General features: G+C 41.9%; 1 protein-coding gene across 8 annotated transcripts in view; it reads left to right on the top strand.

The window, feature by feature from the left end:
- Positions 1-22,214, top strand: part of FNBP1 (formin binding protein 1) — a 220,895-nt gene that overhangs the window by 151,566 nt on the left and 47,115 nt on the right. For all 8 annotated transcript variants that reach the window (XM_018564751.1, XM_018564754.1, XM_018564749.1 and 5 more), the window contains exons 7-8: positions 8,002-8,130; positions 9,613-9,759. In XM_018564751.1, the coding sequence (XP_018420253.1) occupies positions 8,002-8,130; positions 9,613-9,759 (276 nt within the window). The remainder of the gene's footprint in view (positions 1-8,001; positions 8,131-9,612; positions 9,760-22,214) is intronic.

Genomic DNA, 22,214 nt, shown 5'->3' on the forward strand with positions numbered 1-22,214 from the left:
ATATATACATATATATATACAGTGAGGAAAATAATTATTTGATCCCCTGCAGAAGTTCGCCCACTTACAAAGAAATTAAAGTTCTATAATTTGTATCATAGGTGTATTTTAAAGGATAAAGACAGAATATCAACCAAAAATCCAGAAAAAACATGACACAAATGTTATAAATTGAGTTGCAGTTCAGTCAGTAAAATAAGTATTTGATCCCCTACCAACCAACAATAATTCTGGCTCCCACAGACTGGCTATGTGGTACACAGAGTAGTCCTGTCAATTTAAGAAGGTGTTCCTAACGACAACTTGTTATGTATATAAAAGACACCTGTCCACAGAATCTCTTTCTTCCATTCAAACCTCACCACCATGGACAAGACCAATGAGCTGTCAAAGGACGTTAGGGACAAGATTGTAGACCTGCACAAGGCTGGAATGGGCTACAAGACTATCAGCAAGAAGCATGGTGAGAAGGAAACAACTGTTGGAGTGATTATTCGAAAATGGAAGGAATACAAAATAACTATCAATCGCCCTTGGTCTGGAGCTCCAGTCAAGATTTCGCCTCATAGGGTAAGGATGATCATGAGAAAAGTGAGGGATCAGGCCAGAACTATGGGGAAGGAGCTTGTGAATGATCTCAAGGCAGTTGGGACCACAGTCACCAAACAAACCATTGTTAACACAATACACCGCCATGGATTGAGATCCTGCAGCTCCCGGAAGGCCCCCCTCCTCAAGAAAGCACATGTATAGGCCCGTCTGAAGCTTGCCAATGAACATCTAAATGATTCAGAGAAGGATTGGAAGAAAGTGTTGTGGTCAGATGAGACCAAAAAAGAGCTCTTAGGCATTAACCCAACTCTCCGTGTGTGGAGGAAGAAAAATGCTGACTATAACCCTAAAAACACCACCCTTACAGTCAAGCGCAGAGGTGGAAAATTATGCTTTGGCGCTGTTTCGCTGCTAAAGGTACAGGCCAACTTTGCCACATTGAGGGACCAATGGACGGGGCCATGTATTGTAAAATCTTGGGTGAGAACCTCCTTCCCTCAGCCAGCACACTGAAGATGGGTCGTGGATGGGTCTTTCAGTATGACAATGACCCAAAACATACCGCCAAGGCAACAAAGCAGTGGCTCAAGAAGAAGCACATTAATGTCATGGAGTGGCCTAGCCTGTCTCCAGTCCTTAATCCTTTAGAAAATGTATGTAGGGATCTGAAACTTCAAGTTGCCACACGACAGCCAAGAAACCTTAAGGATTTAGAGAAGATCTGTAAAGAAGAGTGGACCAAAATCCCTCCTGAGATGTGTGCAAACCTGGTAACCAACTACAAGAAACTTCTTACCTCTGTGCTTGCCAACAAAGGTTTCTCCACCAAGTACGAAGTCATGTTTTGCTTGGGGATCAAATACTTAATTTACTCACTGAACTGCAACTCAATTTATAACATTTGTATCAAGTGTATTTTCTGGATTTTTGGTTGCTATTCTGTCTCTATCATTTAAAATGCACCTATGATACAACTTATAGACCTTTCATTTCTTTGTAAGTGGGCAAACTTACAAAATCTACAGGGGCTCAAATAATTATTTTACTAACTGTATATACGTTATTTCTCACATTTCGTCTCGAGCTCTCGCAAGCTGACGTGCCGGAGTGGAAATGACATGACACACTGCACGCGAAGGCAGCGCGCCACCACTCCACGCTGCTTCATGTGCAGTGTGTCACAGCCTTTAGACTGCCAGAGATTTTAGCATAGGGTTAAAATCTCATCTGTTATTAAAACAATATTCCACGCTCAGGGTTCCTATAACTGAGAGGAAATATTAAGCTGCTATGCTTCGAGCATATTCACTCTTCAATGATATGTAAACTTTTATGCACAGCACTAAATATTCACACAAAAATATTATATATATGCAAATTCAAGTGAAAAAATAAATATAAAAGACGTGCCTTCTATAAGCACCAAAAAATGATCCCAATAGTGATAATAATATGCAAAACAATATTAAAAATTAATAAATAAAACATTTTTTTCATCAATGTGTTGCTCTAATCAGTAAAATTTATGAAAACATCCGTGCACTCTTAAAGGCATTAAATGTGACCAATAATATTCCAATTAATAAAGAACATCCGTGCAATATATAAGAAGCATCAGGGCTTGTTCTCACCAATTGCGGTGCGTTCCAGAGCGGTAGCTTCCTTTCCATTTTGTTCATTGATACAAATAAACTATCAACACCTTTATTTCTGAAAGCATTCTTACTTTACAGCATTTTTTCACACCTGCCTAAAACTCTTGCACACTGTGTGTGTATGTGTGTGTGTGTGTGTGTATATGTATATATAGGTGTGTGTGATATTTTTTATGCCTGCTGGGTTAAAAAACAAGTAAAATAAATTAAACAGTTAGACTGTTTTTTGTGTCAGAAAAGTTTCTAGATGCGAGTTTGGCCGCATACTGTAGAGGAAAATCTTGTATGGCTCCGCCCGCTCTTCTGAGCTGTTAAAAATATCCCTTTAATTGTATGCTAGGATTTACATGCCTTCAATCTCTTTCTATTGTACTCTAATAAAGTAGTAGAAAATATGACTTTATTTTTTTGGTAAAAATAAATTACACATAATTAGAATTTCAGCGTGCCCTTGTTAAGTTATTTAAAACCAAATGATGATATCAAGTGTCTAATACGGATTTGACAAGTTCTAATTAATATTTCTAATGACACATCCTTCTAGCACCCATAATTAAAAGACTGCGTGGGGCTGTCTACAGGGAGTAGAACATATTCTGGCTTGTCTTCCTGCTGTGGCTGGCTGAAGAAATAACTTAATTGTAGAATCTTTCCATCATGGCTGGCTACATGATTCATGAGAACTGAGCATACAGTGTTTGTGTAGGCTGCCTGTGCTCAAACTGGACATTTAATTTTAAGGTAGGCAGAAAAGAGGAGGGTAGAGAAGGGTGGGAATTTTACTTTCTTTCTCCTCCATTGAGGGACACAAGATGTCATTCACATTTGGATTATACTACCACCTACAGGAGTATTGGACACTTGCAAAAAAAAACTGCAGGCAGCCCATTATAACCCCTCCTGCTACCAGCATGCCACAGTTTTTTGCTAGTGTCCTAGGAGGATAGATGTTTTTTCTTCAGCTCTGCCATGTAGAAGACTGACCTATTTCTTGCTAGCACTTTTTTCCTTGGGCTTATATGCTGTGTTGCCCATCCCTCAATTGTACTACTTCTGGATGTCTCAAAAGTGAATTACTTTCTTTATCCCTCAATGGATGAGAAAGAAAATGGGATTTTTGTACTAATAGCGAAAACCTTTTTGGAATCCATTGAAGGACACGGGTCCCACCCCTATGACCATGCTCTCAGTGCTGGTTGCTACAAAAACAGAGACATGCTGCTAGTGGAAGGGGTTATCCTGGGCTGGCCTACAGTTTTTTTGTTTGGAAATGTCCAATCGTCCTGTAGGCGGCAGTATAACATGGAAGAGAATAACTTTGTGTCCCTCAATGGGCTGCAAGAAAGGGATTTTATTGTAAGTACAAAAGTGCTATTTTTTCCAGTTTTGTCATATTTTGCTTTAAAGCAAACTTGGACAAGACATCAGATTTGCTTTAGCTCCTCAGCTTCACATATTTACCTTTAATTTAAAATGTATCTATTTAAAATAAAAGGTAAGGTGATGTCCCGCACTTCCTGTTTTGAGGACAACATTTTGCCAGACAGGAAGTGACGGAAAAACAGAATAAGGGACAATAAAACAGTGGCAGGGTTTCTTGCCTTCCCCTTTATAACTTAACAAAAGCATTTTACTTCTGTCTGTGTTTGCTGTTGGAAATTTAAAGGATTGTCCCCTGGACAGGAAGTAAGGGTACATCTCTCTAATTTAGCCCCGAACAGCTGTGAAACTCCCACTGGAGTTAAAATTTTTCCCCACTCCAAACTAAAAAAAAGTTGCAGTTATTATACACTTGAACTCTCCCCACTCCAGGTACTTTTGGGTGTAGAGGAGCATGTGATGGTGATTGGCTCTGCACTGTCACATGAGGGCTAGGTGAGTCATCAGCCCAACTAGAGTGAATGGGACTCGGCTCTGCGTGGGCAAAGCACAGATCCACTTTCTGCCCCTCAATGTTCTGTTTTCTAGAATGATTAAAGTCCTCTGTGACCACTCTATATTGTACCAAGCAGAGTTGGGCAGCACAGTGGCGTAGTGGTTAGCGCCTCTGCCTTGCAGTACTGGGGGTCCCTGGTTCGAATCCCGGCCAGGTCACTATCTGCATGGAGTTTGCATGTTCTCCTTGGGCTTGCATGGGTTTCCTCCCACACGCCAAAGACATTGGCTCCTCTCTAAATCAGCTTCCTCTCGACTGGAACTTGAATTCAGGTTCCAGCTGAATTGGCCCTCTATGTATGCATGTGAGATAGGGACCTTAGATTGTAAGCTCCTTGAGGGCAGGGACTGATGTGAATGTGCAACTATGTAAAGTGCTGCGTAAATTGTTGGCGCTACATAAATACTTGAAATAAAATGTAAAAATAATAAACATTCCCTGGATTTGTTTTCACTGGATCGTTCCCCACCCTATGCTGGAAATCTAGCATTGCAGCTTGGCCATAAAATGTGTTTTTGTTTTCAGCAAAATGTGTTATCTCCATTTTGCACAGCTTGATTAGACTGAGCAGTGGAAATTGTGATCTCTCTTTGCTACCACATAGAGTGGAACCAGTAGAGGATTGCTGTTTACCCATCATCCTATTTCTACCATGCCTGTTTTGGTATGCATGGTCCCATAGGGGCAATAGAAGGTTTGGTTCTCCTGGTGACTTTATTGGAAGACAAAGGGGATGGCAGACATGATAGAGAAGGGGACATGTAAACTCTAGAAAATATGTAAACAGCATCACTTTTTCTAGCTGCCTCATCCTTGACCGTAACTTCTTCACACCAGTGTTGCCTTCAAAAACTTCAAATTCCTAGCCTTGCCATGATATCATGCACTGCACAAAATATATAACAGGATTAATGTCATGCATCAAAAATCTGTAAAAACCATAACCATGAAAAAACAACAAATTGTCTGGTATGTAAAAAGTAGAGCAACATTTAAGTTATTGCCAGTAGCAACCAGATTCTTCCCTTTCCTTTGATATTAAAAAAATAAATAAACCTGACTGGTTGCTAAGAGCTTTAGCCCCACTGTTTTCAGCTGAAGTTATTTAGCCCCATGGCTACCTTCCGTCATCTCCTTCTTGGCATCCGTATGTCCTCAGCAAAGTAATAGGGTTCTCTTTAATCTTAGCAATGAGGCATTGTTTTGGCCACCTCTGTTTAGCAGAGTCCTTAGACTTTCTGGCACTGCTTTCTGGTTTCCATCTCCCATGAATAAAGTGTTCCATCCGCTACTGCAGCTTCAGAGATTAGTTGTTTGGAAACGATTGTCTGTGTATTCAGGTCATGGATCTGGCCCAGCATGGGGCCTGTGAAGATCACAGTGTAAGTGAGGGAGCAAACTCCATCCAATTAACAGCCCTGTTTACCTGCCTACGTGGCTCAGATTGATGACCGGACTTTTCTTGGTAGATAAGTTGCTGTGTAGGAGGACCAGAGATGAGGTGACCCACACCACGGGGTAGTAAAGGTGGAAAACACTTGCTGAAAGGAACACTTATTTACTTTGTTGATCTTTTTACATTGATCCTGTATTGAGAGAAATACAGAAAGAAGAACATTCTAGTTGCTTGGCTGTCTCTGCTTTCACTGCTTTGAGAGGTTGACCTGGATCAAGCATGTCAATCAGAAAAATCAATGATATCAGAACTCGTAATCTGCATAATAGTTTTGAATCAATGACTTTTTTAACCCAGGTGATCAGCTTGACAGGGTACAAGTAATTTCAGAAGGAGAGACCTGCAATGGCAACCTTTATACCTCCCCCAACCGAAAATGTGGATACCAAGTAATTCAGTTCCCTGATTATCCTTCTCCTTCTTACAAATGTGGTCAGCACGTATCTCTGCAAGAAGGTAGATGATGACACAGCCATTTAGCAGAAAGTCAAGAAAGATTGGTCACAACCACAACAGAAAGAGCATCTGGGCCTGGGTTCTCCTTCAAAAACCTGCCTGCATTCACCCAACAAATGAAAAATCAGTTTTTGGTTAATTCACTTTAATGGAGCAAATGATTGAAAAATGGTTGGAGAGCTAATTTGCTATTGCTGACTACTGTTTGTATAAAGCTGATGGTTGTACTTAAAGATGGACTGTAATCTTTGAGAAGGGCAGGGTATATGAGAAGATGCTAAAATCACCAAATGTAATCATTTAACACACATATACCTCCTCTTCTTGTCATGCTAGAGAAACGGATATAGAATCCAGTACCTGCTACCCTCGATAATATTATGTCTGTGCTCACCCCCTATACCTTACAGTGTGCAGAATACGGGAGATGTTTGTTGCATCATGGGAACTTTTTTTTTACTGGTTCAGACCTGCTCAGTTAAAACAAGCTGAGGACCAGCAGTGCTCACATGCAGATTCTTTTTTAAACATCTACTGCATCTCCTGAAACTACATTGAGGTATGTTATGTGTTGGATAGAGTGAATACAAACAGTGCTGTGCAGGGTAACTTTAGTGTCAGGTATAGACATACAAAAAAAAACGGATTAGCTTGATCTAATTAATTTCGTCAACATGTGTTCATTTTCCATTTTTCATTGTATGGTGTGTACTTATATGTAAACGGGAGCAGCCATATTTGCTCATTGCATACCAAGGCCCTGCTTTGTGCTTTGCAGTGCTGCACAGTGATAGTGATTTACCGCTACTGCTAATGCAGATCTGAGTCGGCCGACTCTTTGAAAACAATGCTCACCCTGTGTGGCTGATATCTCATTTCAATATTAACAGAGGGAGGTCAAATACAGAGCTCCCTCCAGTGGTTAATCTGCTCATTGCATACCAAGGCCCTGCTTTGTGCTTTGCAGTGCTGCACAGTGATAGTAATTGACCGCTACTTCTAATGCAGAGCTGAGTCGGCTGACTCTTTGAAAACAATGCTCACCCTGAGTGGCTGATATCTCATTTTAATGTTAACAGAGGGAGGTGAAATACAGAGCTCCCTCCAGTGGTTAATCTACAAATTTACTGAAATATTACAAATATTGTGGAAATCATATCAAAAATTATTTTGGGTAGATACTGCAGTAATAACTCAAAATATGTACCCACTGACTATGTGCCATACTTACCTTTTTAAAGCAACCCTGTTGCTATATTAAATATACTCAGCATTGCTTTTCCTCTAAAAAAAGACAGTATGTACTCGTCTCACCTATCCTGCCCCTACCTCACCCCCCTACCTCACTCTCCTTTCAAGTGAATTGATCTTTCAAAGTTGTGACATTTCTGACATGTCGACCTCCTAGGTCTCCCGCTGGTCTCCTTTTGACCTTCACACATTAAAGAAGTGACACAGAGGTCAGCAGGAGGAACCTGTGATAGCTGTGGGTACCCAGGAGACCAACACTCCTGAAAGTGTCACTTTCCCTGTGGACTTCATAGGAGGGCGGGAAGGGCCGAGGTAAAGGTTTTATAGTTTTACAGGACAGGCTTAGCTGAGTAAATTTAGTACAGTATAGGGACTGGGTCACTTTAAAGGGCAGTTTAAGTTGGTATCCTACTTGCCTACCTCAGGCAAATAATAAATAGAAGCCAATGCCACCATGATGAAGAAAAATGCTTCTTCAACTCTGTTTTCATCTTGGCTCTTGATTCTGATTTTGTTCTTTTTCAATCTTATCTAAAAGTTTCTTTGTCCTTTTAATAAGGGAAAAAGTCCATGTTTGGTCCCTTCCATTTAACTACAGTACAACAAGGCCTGATCATGGAATATGTTATATTATGCTACTAGGATGACCACTGAATCTGTCTCATCTGCTTCATGTATTTATTTTTTTATTGCAGGCCCGACAGCAAGCCCAGATCCGTCATCAGATGGCAGACGACAGTAAGGGGGATTATTCATCAGTGTTACAGAAGTTTAACCGTGAGCAGAATGAGCACTATCACACACAAATGCCGGCCATCTACCAGGTGTGGTATATGTTCCATCTCTTTATTGCAGACTTGTTACAATGTCAGATCTTCTATAACTATATAATTGTTTTCACCAGTGTCATTGTTTTTGTCTCTTTTTTTTTCCATCCATGATTAATATGTCTATTTGTCTCCTTTTGCGCCTACAAATTCTCATTTTCAGTCAGAAATCTGTCTTATTTTTATTTCTCTGTGTGATGTGAACCATGTGGTGATTTGGGGCCTTTTTATCCTAATGTGTGACGCTGACACTGGGCAGACGGTGCATGACAGCAGTGTGTTCCCAGGTGTCATCTGTCCAGGAACTTTTCACTCTGCTCCTGCAAGGACAGGAAAGGGTAAGGGATCATACAGTGATACAGGCTGTAATTGGTGGATTGCACACTCCTCCAGTAAACAATGTCATAATCAAGATGGCGGTACCGAAAACAGTGCACCAGGCAAAGGCTAATATCGGAATGCCTGTTGTTATGCACAGTTAAGTCCTAGTGCTAGTCTGGTATTTCTTTTTAGGATAGGTTTGCTTTAATGTTGCATATGCATATTGTGGGAAAGGCAGAAAGTGTATGGCCTGAAACATTATAATTGGGTTGTTGTTCTTTTAAAGTTGAAGGAGAACTATGAGGTGAGTGATTTTCATTCATCCTCATAGTTAGAGCCGACGTGTGACAATGAAACTGTCACACGTCGGCTCTATTGATTGGGAAGTGAGCGAACACATACCGTCGCTCGCTTACTTTACGATCAGCTCCTGACAGTCACCGCTCCCCGCAGGGATTCCCCCCTCTCCTCTCCGATCCTACAGCATTTGACTGGAGGAATGAACGGGAGAAGGGGGGTGCACAGCTGGCTCTGCCTCTAGATAGGCAAAGCCCACTGTCAATCAGCTAGCTGGGTGGATCTCGACAGCATTGTCGGGATTCGTCCCGGCTGCGGCGCTCTCAGTATATAGTATATTTACTGTAGCTTGCTATATACTGAGCTTTGGGTCACGGGAGGACGTTGGTATATGTCCTCCCGGGACCCTAGAGAGAACTATAGGATAAAAAGTTTACCTCATAGTTCTCTTTTAAGCTGTCATGTCCACCAGAGTTTATAAATTATCATTACTGGTTTTGTGCATGTACCTGCACTTGTCTTCAGGTCAGTTTCTTTGGGACTGAGGTAGATGCTGGATTTTTAGCCAAGACCATATATCGAGTGTTAGTTGAAAGTAATCCCTGCCGTAGCCCTAAGTTCTACCCCTGTTATCCAGCTGTCAAATGCCAGGACCTTGACTAGGACTCAAAGGAACTGATCTGAATACAAGGACAAGTACACATGTACCACAATCCTGTTTACCTTTGCATGAAGAGAAGTACTCTAGGCCTCTGTAGTTTTAACTTCTGATTTTCTTTCATTGTGTGTTTGTGAAATGACATGACTCTGGTCTGAGTGGGCAAGTAGTAGACTATTCTCACAGTCTGTAACATTCTTTAGAAACTGCAAGACATGGACGAAAGGAGGATAGCACGGTTGGGGGAATCACTGAAAATGTACGCTGAAATAGACCGCCAAGTCATCCCAATCATCGGCAAATGTCTTGATGGGATCACAAAATCTGCAGAGTCCATCAGCGAGAAACAGGTAGGAGCTTGTGCTGCTTGAATTTGTACCCTCCACCTTTCCTTTCCTTTCCTCCCTTCCTTACTTTCTTTTATCCCTTTCACTGTCTATATTCTTTCCTTACTTCCTCCGTTCCATTCTTCTGTTTATTTCCTTCCGTCCCTTCATTTAATTCTTCCCTCAATTTTTCCCCCCATTCATCTCTACCTTCAGTTTTCCCGTCCCTCCCTTTTACTTTCCTTTCCTTCTTTCCAGTCTTTTCTTCCTCTCATCTTCCCTACATCCCTTCCTTCGTATTCCTCCCTCCTTCCTTACTTTCTTTGTTTCTCCCTTTCTTCTTTCAGTTCCTGAATAAGGTACACAGATTGGTTTCTGCCTATTCCAGTAGTACTCCAGTTGTCTAGTGACACCATGGCCACAATATGCACAGTTTGAAGTACAAAAACAAAAAAACCCACAAGATCTATGTAGACATTAAATAACTCACACAGACCAAATGATATCAGAAAGACAGACCCATGATCCTTATGTCTCTGTGTGTCTGCAAACATCACCAGACGACCATAAATAGCAGATGAGGGGAAATTGCAGTCTTTTATGTTGGATAATTACAGATGATGGCCATTTTTTTTTCTCCTCAAGATAATGCAATGCCTATGAATTGATGTAATTAAGGGGAGGAGTGGAATTTGTAACTGGGAGGAAGTAGGAAGGGTATAAGAGTGTCTTATAACAGACACTGTAGGACCACAATAGCTAAGGCTGCTTTTATGAAAAGGGATAGTTCTGAATTTTTTAGCTATGTCTGACAATGTCATAATTTGGATCAAAATGGCTGATAAACAACATATTTCAAATCACTCTTTTTTTTTCTCAATCTTATCTAAACTTTTTTTTGAAAGCCAGAGTTGTACACTTCAAGAATTGTCTGCCACTAGTAATTACTGGTACCAGCAACCATTTTGTTTCAAAACCGATAACCAATCCGTTAACTAGGAATTCAGGACAAATGGGAGGCAAATTTGAAGGGTATCCAGTTCTGACTTAATGAGAAATGCCCAGCTAACAGTGAATCTCCCCGAATGAACCCGTAGGTCAGTCTCTCTGCCATTTTCTGTAGGAAAAGGAAACTCTGCAAACATTATAGAAAATTTTATTTTATTTTTTTTTTAAACAAAATTTTTTTATTCTGTTATTGCGGACAACCCATGTCGGGTAAAAAGCGTCTTACCGCCCTACATGCGAGTACCGTATCTCTAATGACCAAGTGATGGCGCAGTGATACCGGCAACTTTGATAGTTTACAATGAACTATGCCCTTTAGGTCCCACGGCTGCACCAGGGCCGCTTCCAGATCGGTATTAGAATATCTCGATGCGTTCGTTAGCCAGTCCACCGCATGGCGTAGTATGCATGCCAAATTATACAGTCTGATATTAGGAAAATTTGATCCCCCCTCGCTTCTCGGGAGCCAGAGCTTTTTCAAAAGCGATAGGGGCAAACCTTGCCAGTTCCCGCACTAGTCTATCTATAAGAGGAGGGAAATTCAGGGTATATAAAGAGGAAGGTAGTTTACCTACTTTGATGCCCAGGTAGGTGATGTCCCGACGTGCCACTGTGAAATGTGCTGCAGTGAGTGCCTCCCATTCACCAATCTGACCATTAGTTTGCCCGCTTTGTTTCCATACTTGTGGAGTGTGAGATCAAAGTAAGTCTGTCCGCCCATAGGTCGAATGTCTGCAGCACCGTAAGAGTAGGGCACGTCTGGACATCACCACACCCAAGATGCATCCATTCCGAGTACCTAGTGGCCAACCAGCAGTAAGGGAAAAATGAACAGAAAAACTAACAATAACAATGAAATTCAACATAACCTTGTTAAACTTTTGAAACAGAACACATCTCAGTAATGACTCCACTTTTTTCCTATGTGGGCAAGAGGAACTTCGCACAGCTACCATCCTCAGCCACCCGTGAAGCAAGTCCAATAATAGCTACAACTGCCCGCCCTAAGTTTAACCAAGGTGGCAGCTTTAGGCCTTGGCGACATCCTGCAGTCGTCAGCGATACCTATATTTCCGTGGTGTGCCTTTGTTACGTTTTGAGGACCGTGCATTTTTTCGTGGGGATCTGGTGGGTTCAGCCGATTTGGGGGGAGACCCAGTGTCCATACTCAAGGTATTGAGAAATGATTCTGCCTCCGCTGGATCCAGATAAGAGCATTTCCTTCCCGTCGGAGTTTCCACGTGAAGTGTGGCCGGGTACGCCAGTGTAAATCTTATTCTTTTGTGATAAAGCACAGAACATATCTTGTTAAAGGCCTTTCGCTTCCTGGCGACTTCGGCTGAGTAGTCTGCGAAGACCAAAAGCTTGTGACCGTCAACCTCTAGGGTGCGAGAGGCTCGGTATTGTTGCATGATGAGGAACTTGTCCGCGTAATTTAAATAGCGCACAATAACCGGTCTAGGATTCGTTCTGTCTGGGTGAGGCTGCCCAAGCCTGTGCGCCCGCTCCACTACACACTTAGTGTCGAGGCCCAGAGCCTCTGGGATGGCTGTTGAGCACAACTCGGTTAATACTTGCGGTTTGTATGTTTCGGGCACCCCGATGATCCGCAGATTGTTTCTTCTGGACCGGTTCTCCAGATCATCTATTTTCTCCAGAAGGCCATGGGATAGATCATCAAAGGCTGTCACCTTAGCGTTGGCTTCCAGGACCTCCTCCTCCAGAATCGAAATTCGCTGTTCTGCCTCTTTAAGGGATCGGGCCTGTTGCGAAACCTCAGCCTGAATGTGAGAGAGGCCCTGCTGGATGGCAGCTTCCACCACTGATGTAATGGTGGGTTTCAGCAGATTGGCCACTGCCAGGGCGATGCGCTCATATGCCGCTTCGTCCAGGGAGAACTCCTGAGTGAGGGGGGGTGTAGAGGCCCGCCGCCGCCATCTTAGACCCCCTTGCTGTGCCTGTGTCACCGGCCGTTCGGGGAACCGACTGCGATCGGGACTTTCCCCCAGCCAGGAACCTGTCCATACTCCCCCGCTCAGCTGCCCGATAGGTAGGGTGAGTCGGTCGGGCGTTTTAGCCGGTTTTAAATATGTTTGGTGGCCGCGGGTGCAGGATCGCGATCTCCTCGCAGCCGCTCACATGGGCGCCGGAACCGGAAGTCTCGAAAATGTTAATTTCATGAAATGCACAAACTACATTTTGAGACATTTTGTAATATAGGGATTGTCACTTTATGAATAGGAAATAATGGGTATTGATATAAAATATCAGAGGCCCTTGTTTACACTTGTGGCTAAACATTTAGCTTTGGCTATCACTGATATATTGAACTCTCACCTCCATAAGTCCATATTTCACCATGCCTTCTCCATTATAGTGTGACAACATGTACGACCTGTGTGTTTTCAGATGACCTTCATCTGGGCAGGAAAGGGAGTGTTGTTTTTCCATCACTTGTTTCCTGAGCTTATTTTTAGTTTATTTACAGTTATTCAATGCTCTTACTGACAGAAGGGAGAAGTCCCTTTGAAAATGTCTAATTCTTTCAAAGAACAAATAGCTCTTAGAATCATCTAACCCTGATTGGAACTGCCAGTCATCCAGCACATCTACCACAATGCAAATCAAATAAATATCAGGAGAGGGTTTGATTATATTCAACCAGGTCACACGATAGCTGAAAGGAAGAGGATGTTAAAGTCATATTGCTAAATACACCATTGAAATACATATATAAGAGCGGTCTTGTCTGCTAAGGGATTTTTTTTTTTTTGCCCATCCAGTCCTTAGATTTACACAGCGATTTACACAGCCCAACCATACAGACAGCTTGGTGATTTTTTTCAGCTGCAGTTAGGCAACACAGCTTGGTCACCTTCCAAGTCTCCACTTGTAATGATTGGGCAGTAAAGGAGCAGCAACAGCTTGATGACGTTGTATCTACACTTTTTCCTTCTATCAAGCATGTACCTTGTTAGCAGGGCATTTGATTAGCCTCCAGTGCTGCTCCTTCCACTGCCAGTCTGAGTGCTGCTGTACAGGGGATTGCAATAGGCTTAAATTGAGTCAATTTTTGGAGTTCAGTTTACAGTAGTACATTAAAATACCATGCTTGCCTAGACACCCATACATTAAGCAGTTTAAAAAGCAGCATGGGGAAGCTGTCTTTTTAGATACATGTAATCAGGTTGCTCTTAATACTGTAATCAATGCTTGTTGAAAACCCTTGTTGTTATAATCCTATATTTATATAAAGGCAGCTATATTTGTTTATTGCAAAATCAGGTTCTGCTTCCTTCTCTGCTACACAGTGATTGTGTTTTACGGCTCCTTTTTAGATGCATGTTGTGAGTTAGTTAAGCTGTATGGCTATCTTATCTTAACAGCTATTAAGAGAGAGACAGAGTAGTTGCACTGAGCCACCAATACCTCCCTCTAGTGGCTAAAAATCCCTTTATTTGCAACAATAATAAACACGCAAGTGGAAGCTTGTAAAGTATGAAAGTAAAAATACATAAAACATTATCTTCAAAGATACAAGTGGTCATAAATAAAATGTACACAGTTAGTAGCACTGGTAGTAAATAGAGGTGCACCGAAATGAACATTTCAAAACCGAAATGAAGCCGGAAAAAAAAAAATGTCACGTGGAAACCGAAAATGTTTTTTATTTTAATTTTTTCAATTTTTTCAATTATTTTTTTTATAAACTTTTTAATTTTTTTATATTTATTTTTATTCATTTTTTATTAAATATTTTTACTTTACTTTTAAGGGCTTCTGGGAAATATTGGGGGCATAAATGAACAGCAATCCTCTATACTGAGTGTTTCTGTTCATTCATGACATAAGGGCAGATTATGTTTACCATAACCACAATCATGAATGAACAGGTAGTGATGTAGATCACTTCCCATTCATTCATTTTCGAGGATATAGTAACCATACCATGTGCTCAATTATGTACAAACACTCAGCGATCACTGATTGCTAAGTGTTTGTACTCGCTCTCCTTCCTGACACGCTGTCACAGGAGGCTGAGCGAGCGGTGCGGGAGGAGAGCTCAGCCTGCTTTGACAGCCCGAGCTGTCTCCACCCATACCGCTCTGCCGATCTGTGATAGGAGGCTAAGCGACGTGGGAGTAGAGACACTGGCCGCTCACAGCGCTCGGCCGCCTGTCACAGTTTCTCTCCTCCCCGCTGGGACACAGAGCAGCACCCAGCGGGGAGGAGAGAATAGGATGCACCGCTGTATTGGCCAAAAAATGGCACTTTCAGCATTATGCCAAAAGTGCCATTTTCAGCCGATATGTTTCGGGGGCCGATATCTGGGCATCCCTACCGTGTTTCCCCGAAAATAAGACACTGTCTTATATTTTTTTTGTTTTAAAAAAACACACTGGGCCTTATTTTCGGTGTAGGTCCTACCATACCATAATACCATACCATAATACCGGTAGAAGACTTACAAGACAGGAGTGAGTGGCAAAGTTAAGAATAGGGTGATCAGGGCAATCATGGGTGCCGTACCTTTCCAAGAGCAATTTGGTAACCAATCGCTGGCCAGAATGAGCGAAGTGCGCTTTCACTATCGATTCCTCGCAGGTGGAGTGCATTTGGTATCACTCCACCTGTGACAAGATCCAGCGCTATAGAGGAAGCATCGGCTTCTGCGGCTCTGCTCCCTCCGCTGCTGCCTCGCTTCCTCTAGCGCTGGCTTCGTTGGCACCGCTGATTCTCTCCTGCGGCTCTTCATGTTCCCCTTTATGCCACCACCGGCCCTGGGAATGGTCACAACTAGGTCTTATTTTCGGGGTAGGTCTTATATTTTATCAATTCCCAAAAATTGTACTAGGTCTTATTTTCGGAGAAACAGAGTAGTAGTAAGTGTACAGAAGTCAAATGGTGCTTGATGTTAGCTGATCCACACTAAGTGGTACTTGGTGAACTTTTGGCTAATCCACCAGAAGTTTTATATTATATTTAATGGTGGTTCTTGGTGAGCCCAATCAGCCCCTGGCTCTCTACCATAGTTCCTGACCCTGTCTCTGACCACCTGGTAGTGTTCCCCCCACCATTGTGTTCCAGCTCCTCATGTTACATTCTTCATAATATAAAATAAATAATAAATACAAACACAGCGCAGAAGAACACAGTACTAAGATCTCACCACTCGAGTACTCAAAAGATATAAGAAACTGTCAGATGGTTTCACTCCTGCCAGTTTCTTTACAGTTTTGGGTGGACTGCCCCTTTAATATACTTGGGAAACACTTTTTTTTTATTGTGTGAAAGTTCCCAGTATTGTAATACCACCCCCCAGGTTAATTTTTTGTTCCGTTTGCCATGAAGTGTGTATTTCCCCCCTATGTGCATCCCTGGGCAGCTTACCAAGCCATGCCATCGATCATAGTCCTGTAGTTACCTGTATGGTTGCCAGGTCCCAGACTTCCTTCCTGAGCTTGGATTTGATATCTCTGCGGCCTACGTTGTTATCTTCTTTCAAGAACGGGGAAATCCTGCCGGCTGGGGAGGACCGGACAAGGAGGAAATCATGCTTATTGATCCAAATACAGACTTTTCTGTTGTAACAGCATTTCTGCCTTCCTGTTATTGAAAGTAGCGATAATACTGTCATGTTTTTGTTTCTTTTTTCCCCTTAAACAATTTACAGTTTGGACATTTTCCATGGTTCTTTTCCCTACAGGATTAGGAAAGTTATATTTTCACTGGCATTACACTGTTGGAATTCTCAGCAGAGTTTTACTCACATCATTGGTTTTCAATGCTTTGTCATTTAGACATTGGTTGAAGATTGTTTGCGTGCAGGACTGATGCTTCAGGTGCAGGATAAGTGAAGCATGGGCCAATGTGGTTAGCTTTGTGGTAGGGGTTAGGTTAATGTTTGAGGCAGAGGTTGTAGGTTAAAGGATAAACGTTAGGGTAATTCCTGGGGGGAGGGGGGTTAGGTGTAAAGAATTACTAGATTAAATCTAAAAAAGGGCCACTGCATAGAAAGGAATCAATACGTACCTGTCCTGCTGCCTGTGCAGAGCTAGGCTTGCTGAAGAATGCTGGCAGAATAAACTACAGAACAGACAGGGATCAGGCACCTGATACCAGTGTAAGTATCACGTACCTGGTAGGGAGACTGGGTTGGTGAGGAGGCTTCTCTTGCACCTCGTGTCCTGTGGCCTTTGAGGTTGGAGACAGAGGCCAGACAGACACCGAGTGCCAATGGTCTTGAAACCGTGCAAGCAGAAGGGTTATCCAGAAATCAAGGTCAAGGCAAGCCGGTCAAACCAGGAGAGCAGATGCAGTACCGAGGGATAAGGCAGAGACGGGTTCCAGTAAACAGTGCAAGGTCAAAGGCAGGCAGCTAGCAGAAACAGGTAAAAATCCAGACAAAAGGCAGTAGACAGGACTAGGCAGAAACAGGATTCCAAAGCACAATATGGGGCTGAAAAGACAATCCAGCAACTAATGGACATGCAAGCCAGGCTTAAATAGGGAAGTGAGCCAATCAACTACGTCACTTCCTGTGCGCCATTTGGCGCAGTTTTATCTTGAGACGTGCCGTATGCGCGTCACTTCCGGTGCGCCATATGGCACGTCTTTTTGCAGGAAAGCCGAGTTATGCGCATGCGTGTGAGCGTCCGCCTAGCGGGACTTGGCGCATGCGTGGAATGGGGGTGTTGCTGACAGTAAGTTTGTCAGAAGATGAAGCATGTTCAGAAAGGTTTGCTCTTCAAGAGAGTGGGGATTGGTGGAGCGAGAGGTAGGCCAAGTAGGTATCAATTCTTTTTTATGCACCTGTTTTTTAAAGTTTTAAATCTACAACAGAGACTGAAGTGTTGTCATTTTTTTTTATTAAGTTGGTATGACCCACAGGAGACCTAATGTGGGCCTTTGAAGAGTAATTCCACTCATTGTGGCCCACTGTATTTTTTTAAATGAATATGTCTGTTTTAAGAATCAAGTGTCATGGTCAGGCTAAGTTCCAGGGTTAAGTTACGTGTTAGTGACAGACTAAAGGATAAAGTGGAACTAAAAGTATGAACAGTATTTTACTAGGTAAAGGTAGATAGAGCTCCCAGGTTAAGAACCCCCAGCTTCTTATATTTCTTAATACTCCTGGACTGATATCTTCATGATATAATTCCTTGCTGGGAGCTCTCATAATGGCCGCAGCAGATGTGCAGACCTGGGAACTCAAATCCACCTATTTTAGAAATACAATCATGTGAATAATTAAGTGCATCCCATGTAAACTTTTGACACTTTTAACATATTTGAACAGGAAAACATTAGATCTTTATTCAAATAGTGCCTACAGATACAGGGTGATTTGTGTTAAAAAGAACACAAGAAAAACAATTACCTTTTCAAACCTTTTATTCATCAAAAATATCCATCGATGTAATGGTGTACTGTGGAAAAAGTAAGTACACCTCATGGCACCAAAAACTTGTATTGCAGCAGAAATACCTTCTTGTAGGCATTTTGTATAACTGCCGTCCAGTCTCTGACATCGACAGTGAATTGTTTAACTAATTCTCCATGCAAATTTCCTTACGTTGCAAGAAGTTTGTGGGTTTTTCTTGCATATTTCAAAATCCGCTTACAAAAAGTTGTGGAAATCAAATTAGGGCTTCAATTGATGAAGTCCATAGCCCTCTATTTCTGCTTTTGTAGCCATTTCTTGGTGGATTTGTTAGTGTGCTTTGGATCATTACTGTATTAGTTAGATAGATAGATAGATAGATAGATAGATAGATAGATAGATAGATAGATAGATAGATAGATAGATGTCATATCCTGTACGACTTCATCCTTTGCACAGATAACCTCACATTCTCATCAAGCACACTTTGATATGATGCAGAATGTATAATTGCCTTGATTATTTCTAGCTGACCAAATCCTAAAGCAGCAAAGAAACTCCAAACCATAACATTTCCACAACCATACAGTGGTTATGAGGTTCTTCTCCTGAAATACTTTCTTTGGTTTGCTGAAACATCTCTACTGTTACTGTGACCAAACAACTATATCTTTGATTGATCAATCTGCAGCACATTGTTCCAGAAGAGTGATATTTGCCTATACGTTAAATGGCAACCTGTTATCTTGCTGTAATGTTCTTTCTGGACAGCAAAGGCTTTTTTTTTAACATACCTCTCATGCAGGTTGAACTGGTGCAATGCGAATTGATCCCAACTGTTGCAAGTCACCCAAACAACCCACAGTTAAATGTTGAGGTTCTTTGAGGCTTCTTTTAGCATCAGACAGTCAGCTGTTGGGTTGAATGTTATGGCCCGGCCAGTCCTGAAAAAAATAGCAGTTGTTTTAAATCTATGCCACTTATTAGTTCATTTTACAGTGGAAAGATTGATTTCAAAACATTTGGCTATCTTCCTAAATGCCATGCCAGACTCCTAGGAATCCACAGCTTTCATTCTGAGGGCACTTGTGAACCATGGTAAATATGTCATGATGACACAACACATGTCAATAGCAAAAAGAACACCAGACCATAGAATTATGAGGTTGAAATAAGACAGGTTGCACCCGCATACTCCCCAAGGAGGTTCTAATCATTGCCACCCAATCTGAAACACCGGATTCTAATTTCACAGATTTGAAGTGGTGGTAAATATAGGGGTGGATATACCTTTTCCATATGACAAATCTGTATTTTTGTTCATTTACATCATGAAAATTAATACACTATGTCAATTTTATACGTCATTTCTTCAAGTATATCACCTTAATCTGTTGGCACTATTCAATTGAGATCTAATGTTTGCATGTTTAAATACAATGAAAACGTCAACAATTTCCATAGGGTATACTTGACTTAACTGTAGTTACCCCCGAGAACTATAAGAATCTCTTAGGTTGTTTGATGCTCCGTTATCTTACAAAATTGAAACCATCTGTTTTGGGTGGAGTGGCCCTATAAGTTCCTTTTTTTATATATTTGAACATACACTATATTGCCAAAAGTATTGGGACGGCTGCCTTTACACGCACATGAACTTTAATGGCATCCCGGTCTTAGTCCGTAGGGTTCAATATTGAGTTGGCCCACCCTTTGCCACTATAACAGCTTCAACTCTTCCTGGGAAGGTATCCACAAGGTTTAGGAGTGTATCTATGGGAATGTTTGACCATTCGTCCAGAAGCGCATTTCTGAGGTCAGGTACTGATGTTGGACGAGAAGGCCGGGCTCGCAGTCCCTGCTCTAATTCATCGCAAAGGTGTTCTATCGGGTTGAGGTCAGGACAAGGCCAGTCAAGTTCCTCCACCCCAAACTCACTCATCCATATCTTTATGGACCTTGCTTTGTGCACTGGTGCGCAGTCATGTTGGAATATGAAGTGGCCATCCCCAAACTGTTCCCACAAAGTTGGGAGCATGAAATTGTACAAAATGTCTTGGTATGCGGATGCCTTAAGAGTTCCCTTCACTGGATCTAAGGGGCCAAGCCTAACCCCTGAAAAACAACCCCACACCATAATCCCCCTCCACCAAACTTTACGCTTGGCACAATGCAGTCAGACAAGTACCGTTCTCCTGGCAATCACCAAACCCAGACAGGTCCATCGGATTGCCAGACAGAGAAGTGTGATTTGTCACTCCAGAGAACACGTCTTCACTTCTCTAGAGTCCAGTGGCGGCGTGTTTTACACCACTGCATCCGACACTTTGCTTTGCACTTGGTGATGTATGGCTTGGATGCAGCAGCTCGGCCATGGAAACCCATTCCATTAAGCTCTCTACGCACTGTTGTTGTGCCAATCTGAACGCCACATGAAATTTGGAGGTGTGTAGCTGACTCTGCAGACAGTTGGCGATTTCTGTTCACTATGCACTTCAGCATGCGCTGACCCCATTCTGTCATGTTACGTTGCATACCACTTCATGGCTGAGTTGCTGTTGTTCCCAGTTGCTTCCACTTTATTATAATAGCACAGTAGACTGCTGAATATTTAGTAGCAAGAAAATTTCACAGAACATCTGAATCCAATGATTTGGAGGGGTGTCCCAATACTTTTGTCAATATAGTGTATTTAGATGTATGTATGTATGTATAATCATTATGTATTGCAATAGTTCATCCCCCATTGTGACATGCAGTATCTGTACATGAACTTGTCACTATGTGCACCCATCTGACCGCTGAGGAATGTGTCTTATCACAATCCATTTCTATCCACACCAGATGTCACTCATATGTGTCACCTTCTAATATTAGTCCATAATTACAGGGAGAACTTGGAAGACACATAGAGCTTTTCAGCCTTTGTATTTCACATGGAAAAGATTTAGATTAGGAGAATGTTCCAGCTCTTATTGGCTTCTCTCTTTACTGGATGATCTGTGGGATTTTCACACAGGCACAGTGTGAAAATGTTTGAAAGAACTGCTGTGTTATTAGCCAATTTAATTTTCTGATCTCATGCAGAGAATCATCTTATATATAGGATGCACTGGAACTGAAACACAGAATTATGGGTTGTCAATTAGATCTGTTTGATTTGGAATAGATGCATCAAAAGTTAGTTCACCCTAACTTTGTTAGAATCGTGACTGCCAAGCCACCTATATCATGTCTCTCAGGGAAGCTGGTTAAGGATTTCTATGCTTAACCGATAGTCAAATGTTATCAGCTAAATACATAATTGTTCTACCACAGCATGCAATTCTGTTTAGCTAGTCTCTGCCACACTGTATAGTCAGGAACATCACTCTACTACCACTAATTTAGGTTTGCTAGTTTCTAAATCACCTCCCTGCTCATTGCAAAGAGGGATGATGCTGATTCATTGTCCAGCGAACAGGCAGGAGACAAGGCTATATTGCTAAACAAGGTAGGTGTACCTTGCCGTGCTATACATGTGGCATGCGTGTGTTAATCACAAGACGTTCTGGACAGAATTACATATACAGTTGTACTCAAAAGTTTGCATACCCTTGGAGAATTGGTAATATATGTACCATTTTTAAAGAAAGCATGAGTGAGCAGCCAAAACACATTTTTTGTATTTCTTATGGGATTCATATTCAGTTTTAGGTCATAACGCAATGGCACAAACATAAAACAAGACATGGCAACAAATATCTAAATTAAATGACCCCTGTTAAAAATCTGCATACCCCTAGTTTTTAATACTGTGTATTGCCCCCTTTAGCATCAATGACAGCGTGCAGTCTTTTGCAATAGTTGTCCATGAGGCCCAGAATTCTTGCAGTTGATATAGCTGCTTGTTCGTATTGGCAAATTGCCTCTAGGTCATGCACAGTCTTTGGTCGTTTTGCATGAGAGTGGCTCGGTAATATTAAGGTCAGGAGACCGTGATGGCCACTCCAGAACTTTCACCTTTTTCTGCTTTAACCACTGAAGAATACAAATTGTGCGCCAGTATTTTCTGATAATATGCTGCATTCATCTTGCCATCAATTTT

This window comes from Nanorana parkeri, unplaced genomic scaffold (genome assembly GCF_000935625.1).
Source record: "Nanorana parkeri isolate BGI_ZX_2015 unplaced genomic scaffold, ASM93562v1 scaffold778, whole genome shotgun sequence".
NCBI lineage: Eukaryota > Metazoa > Chordata > Amphibia > Anura > Dicroglossidae > Nanorana > Nanorana parkeri.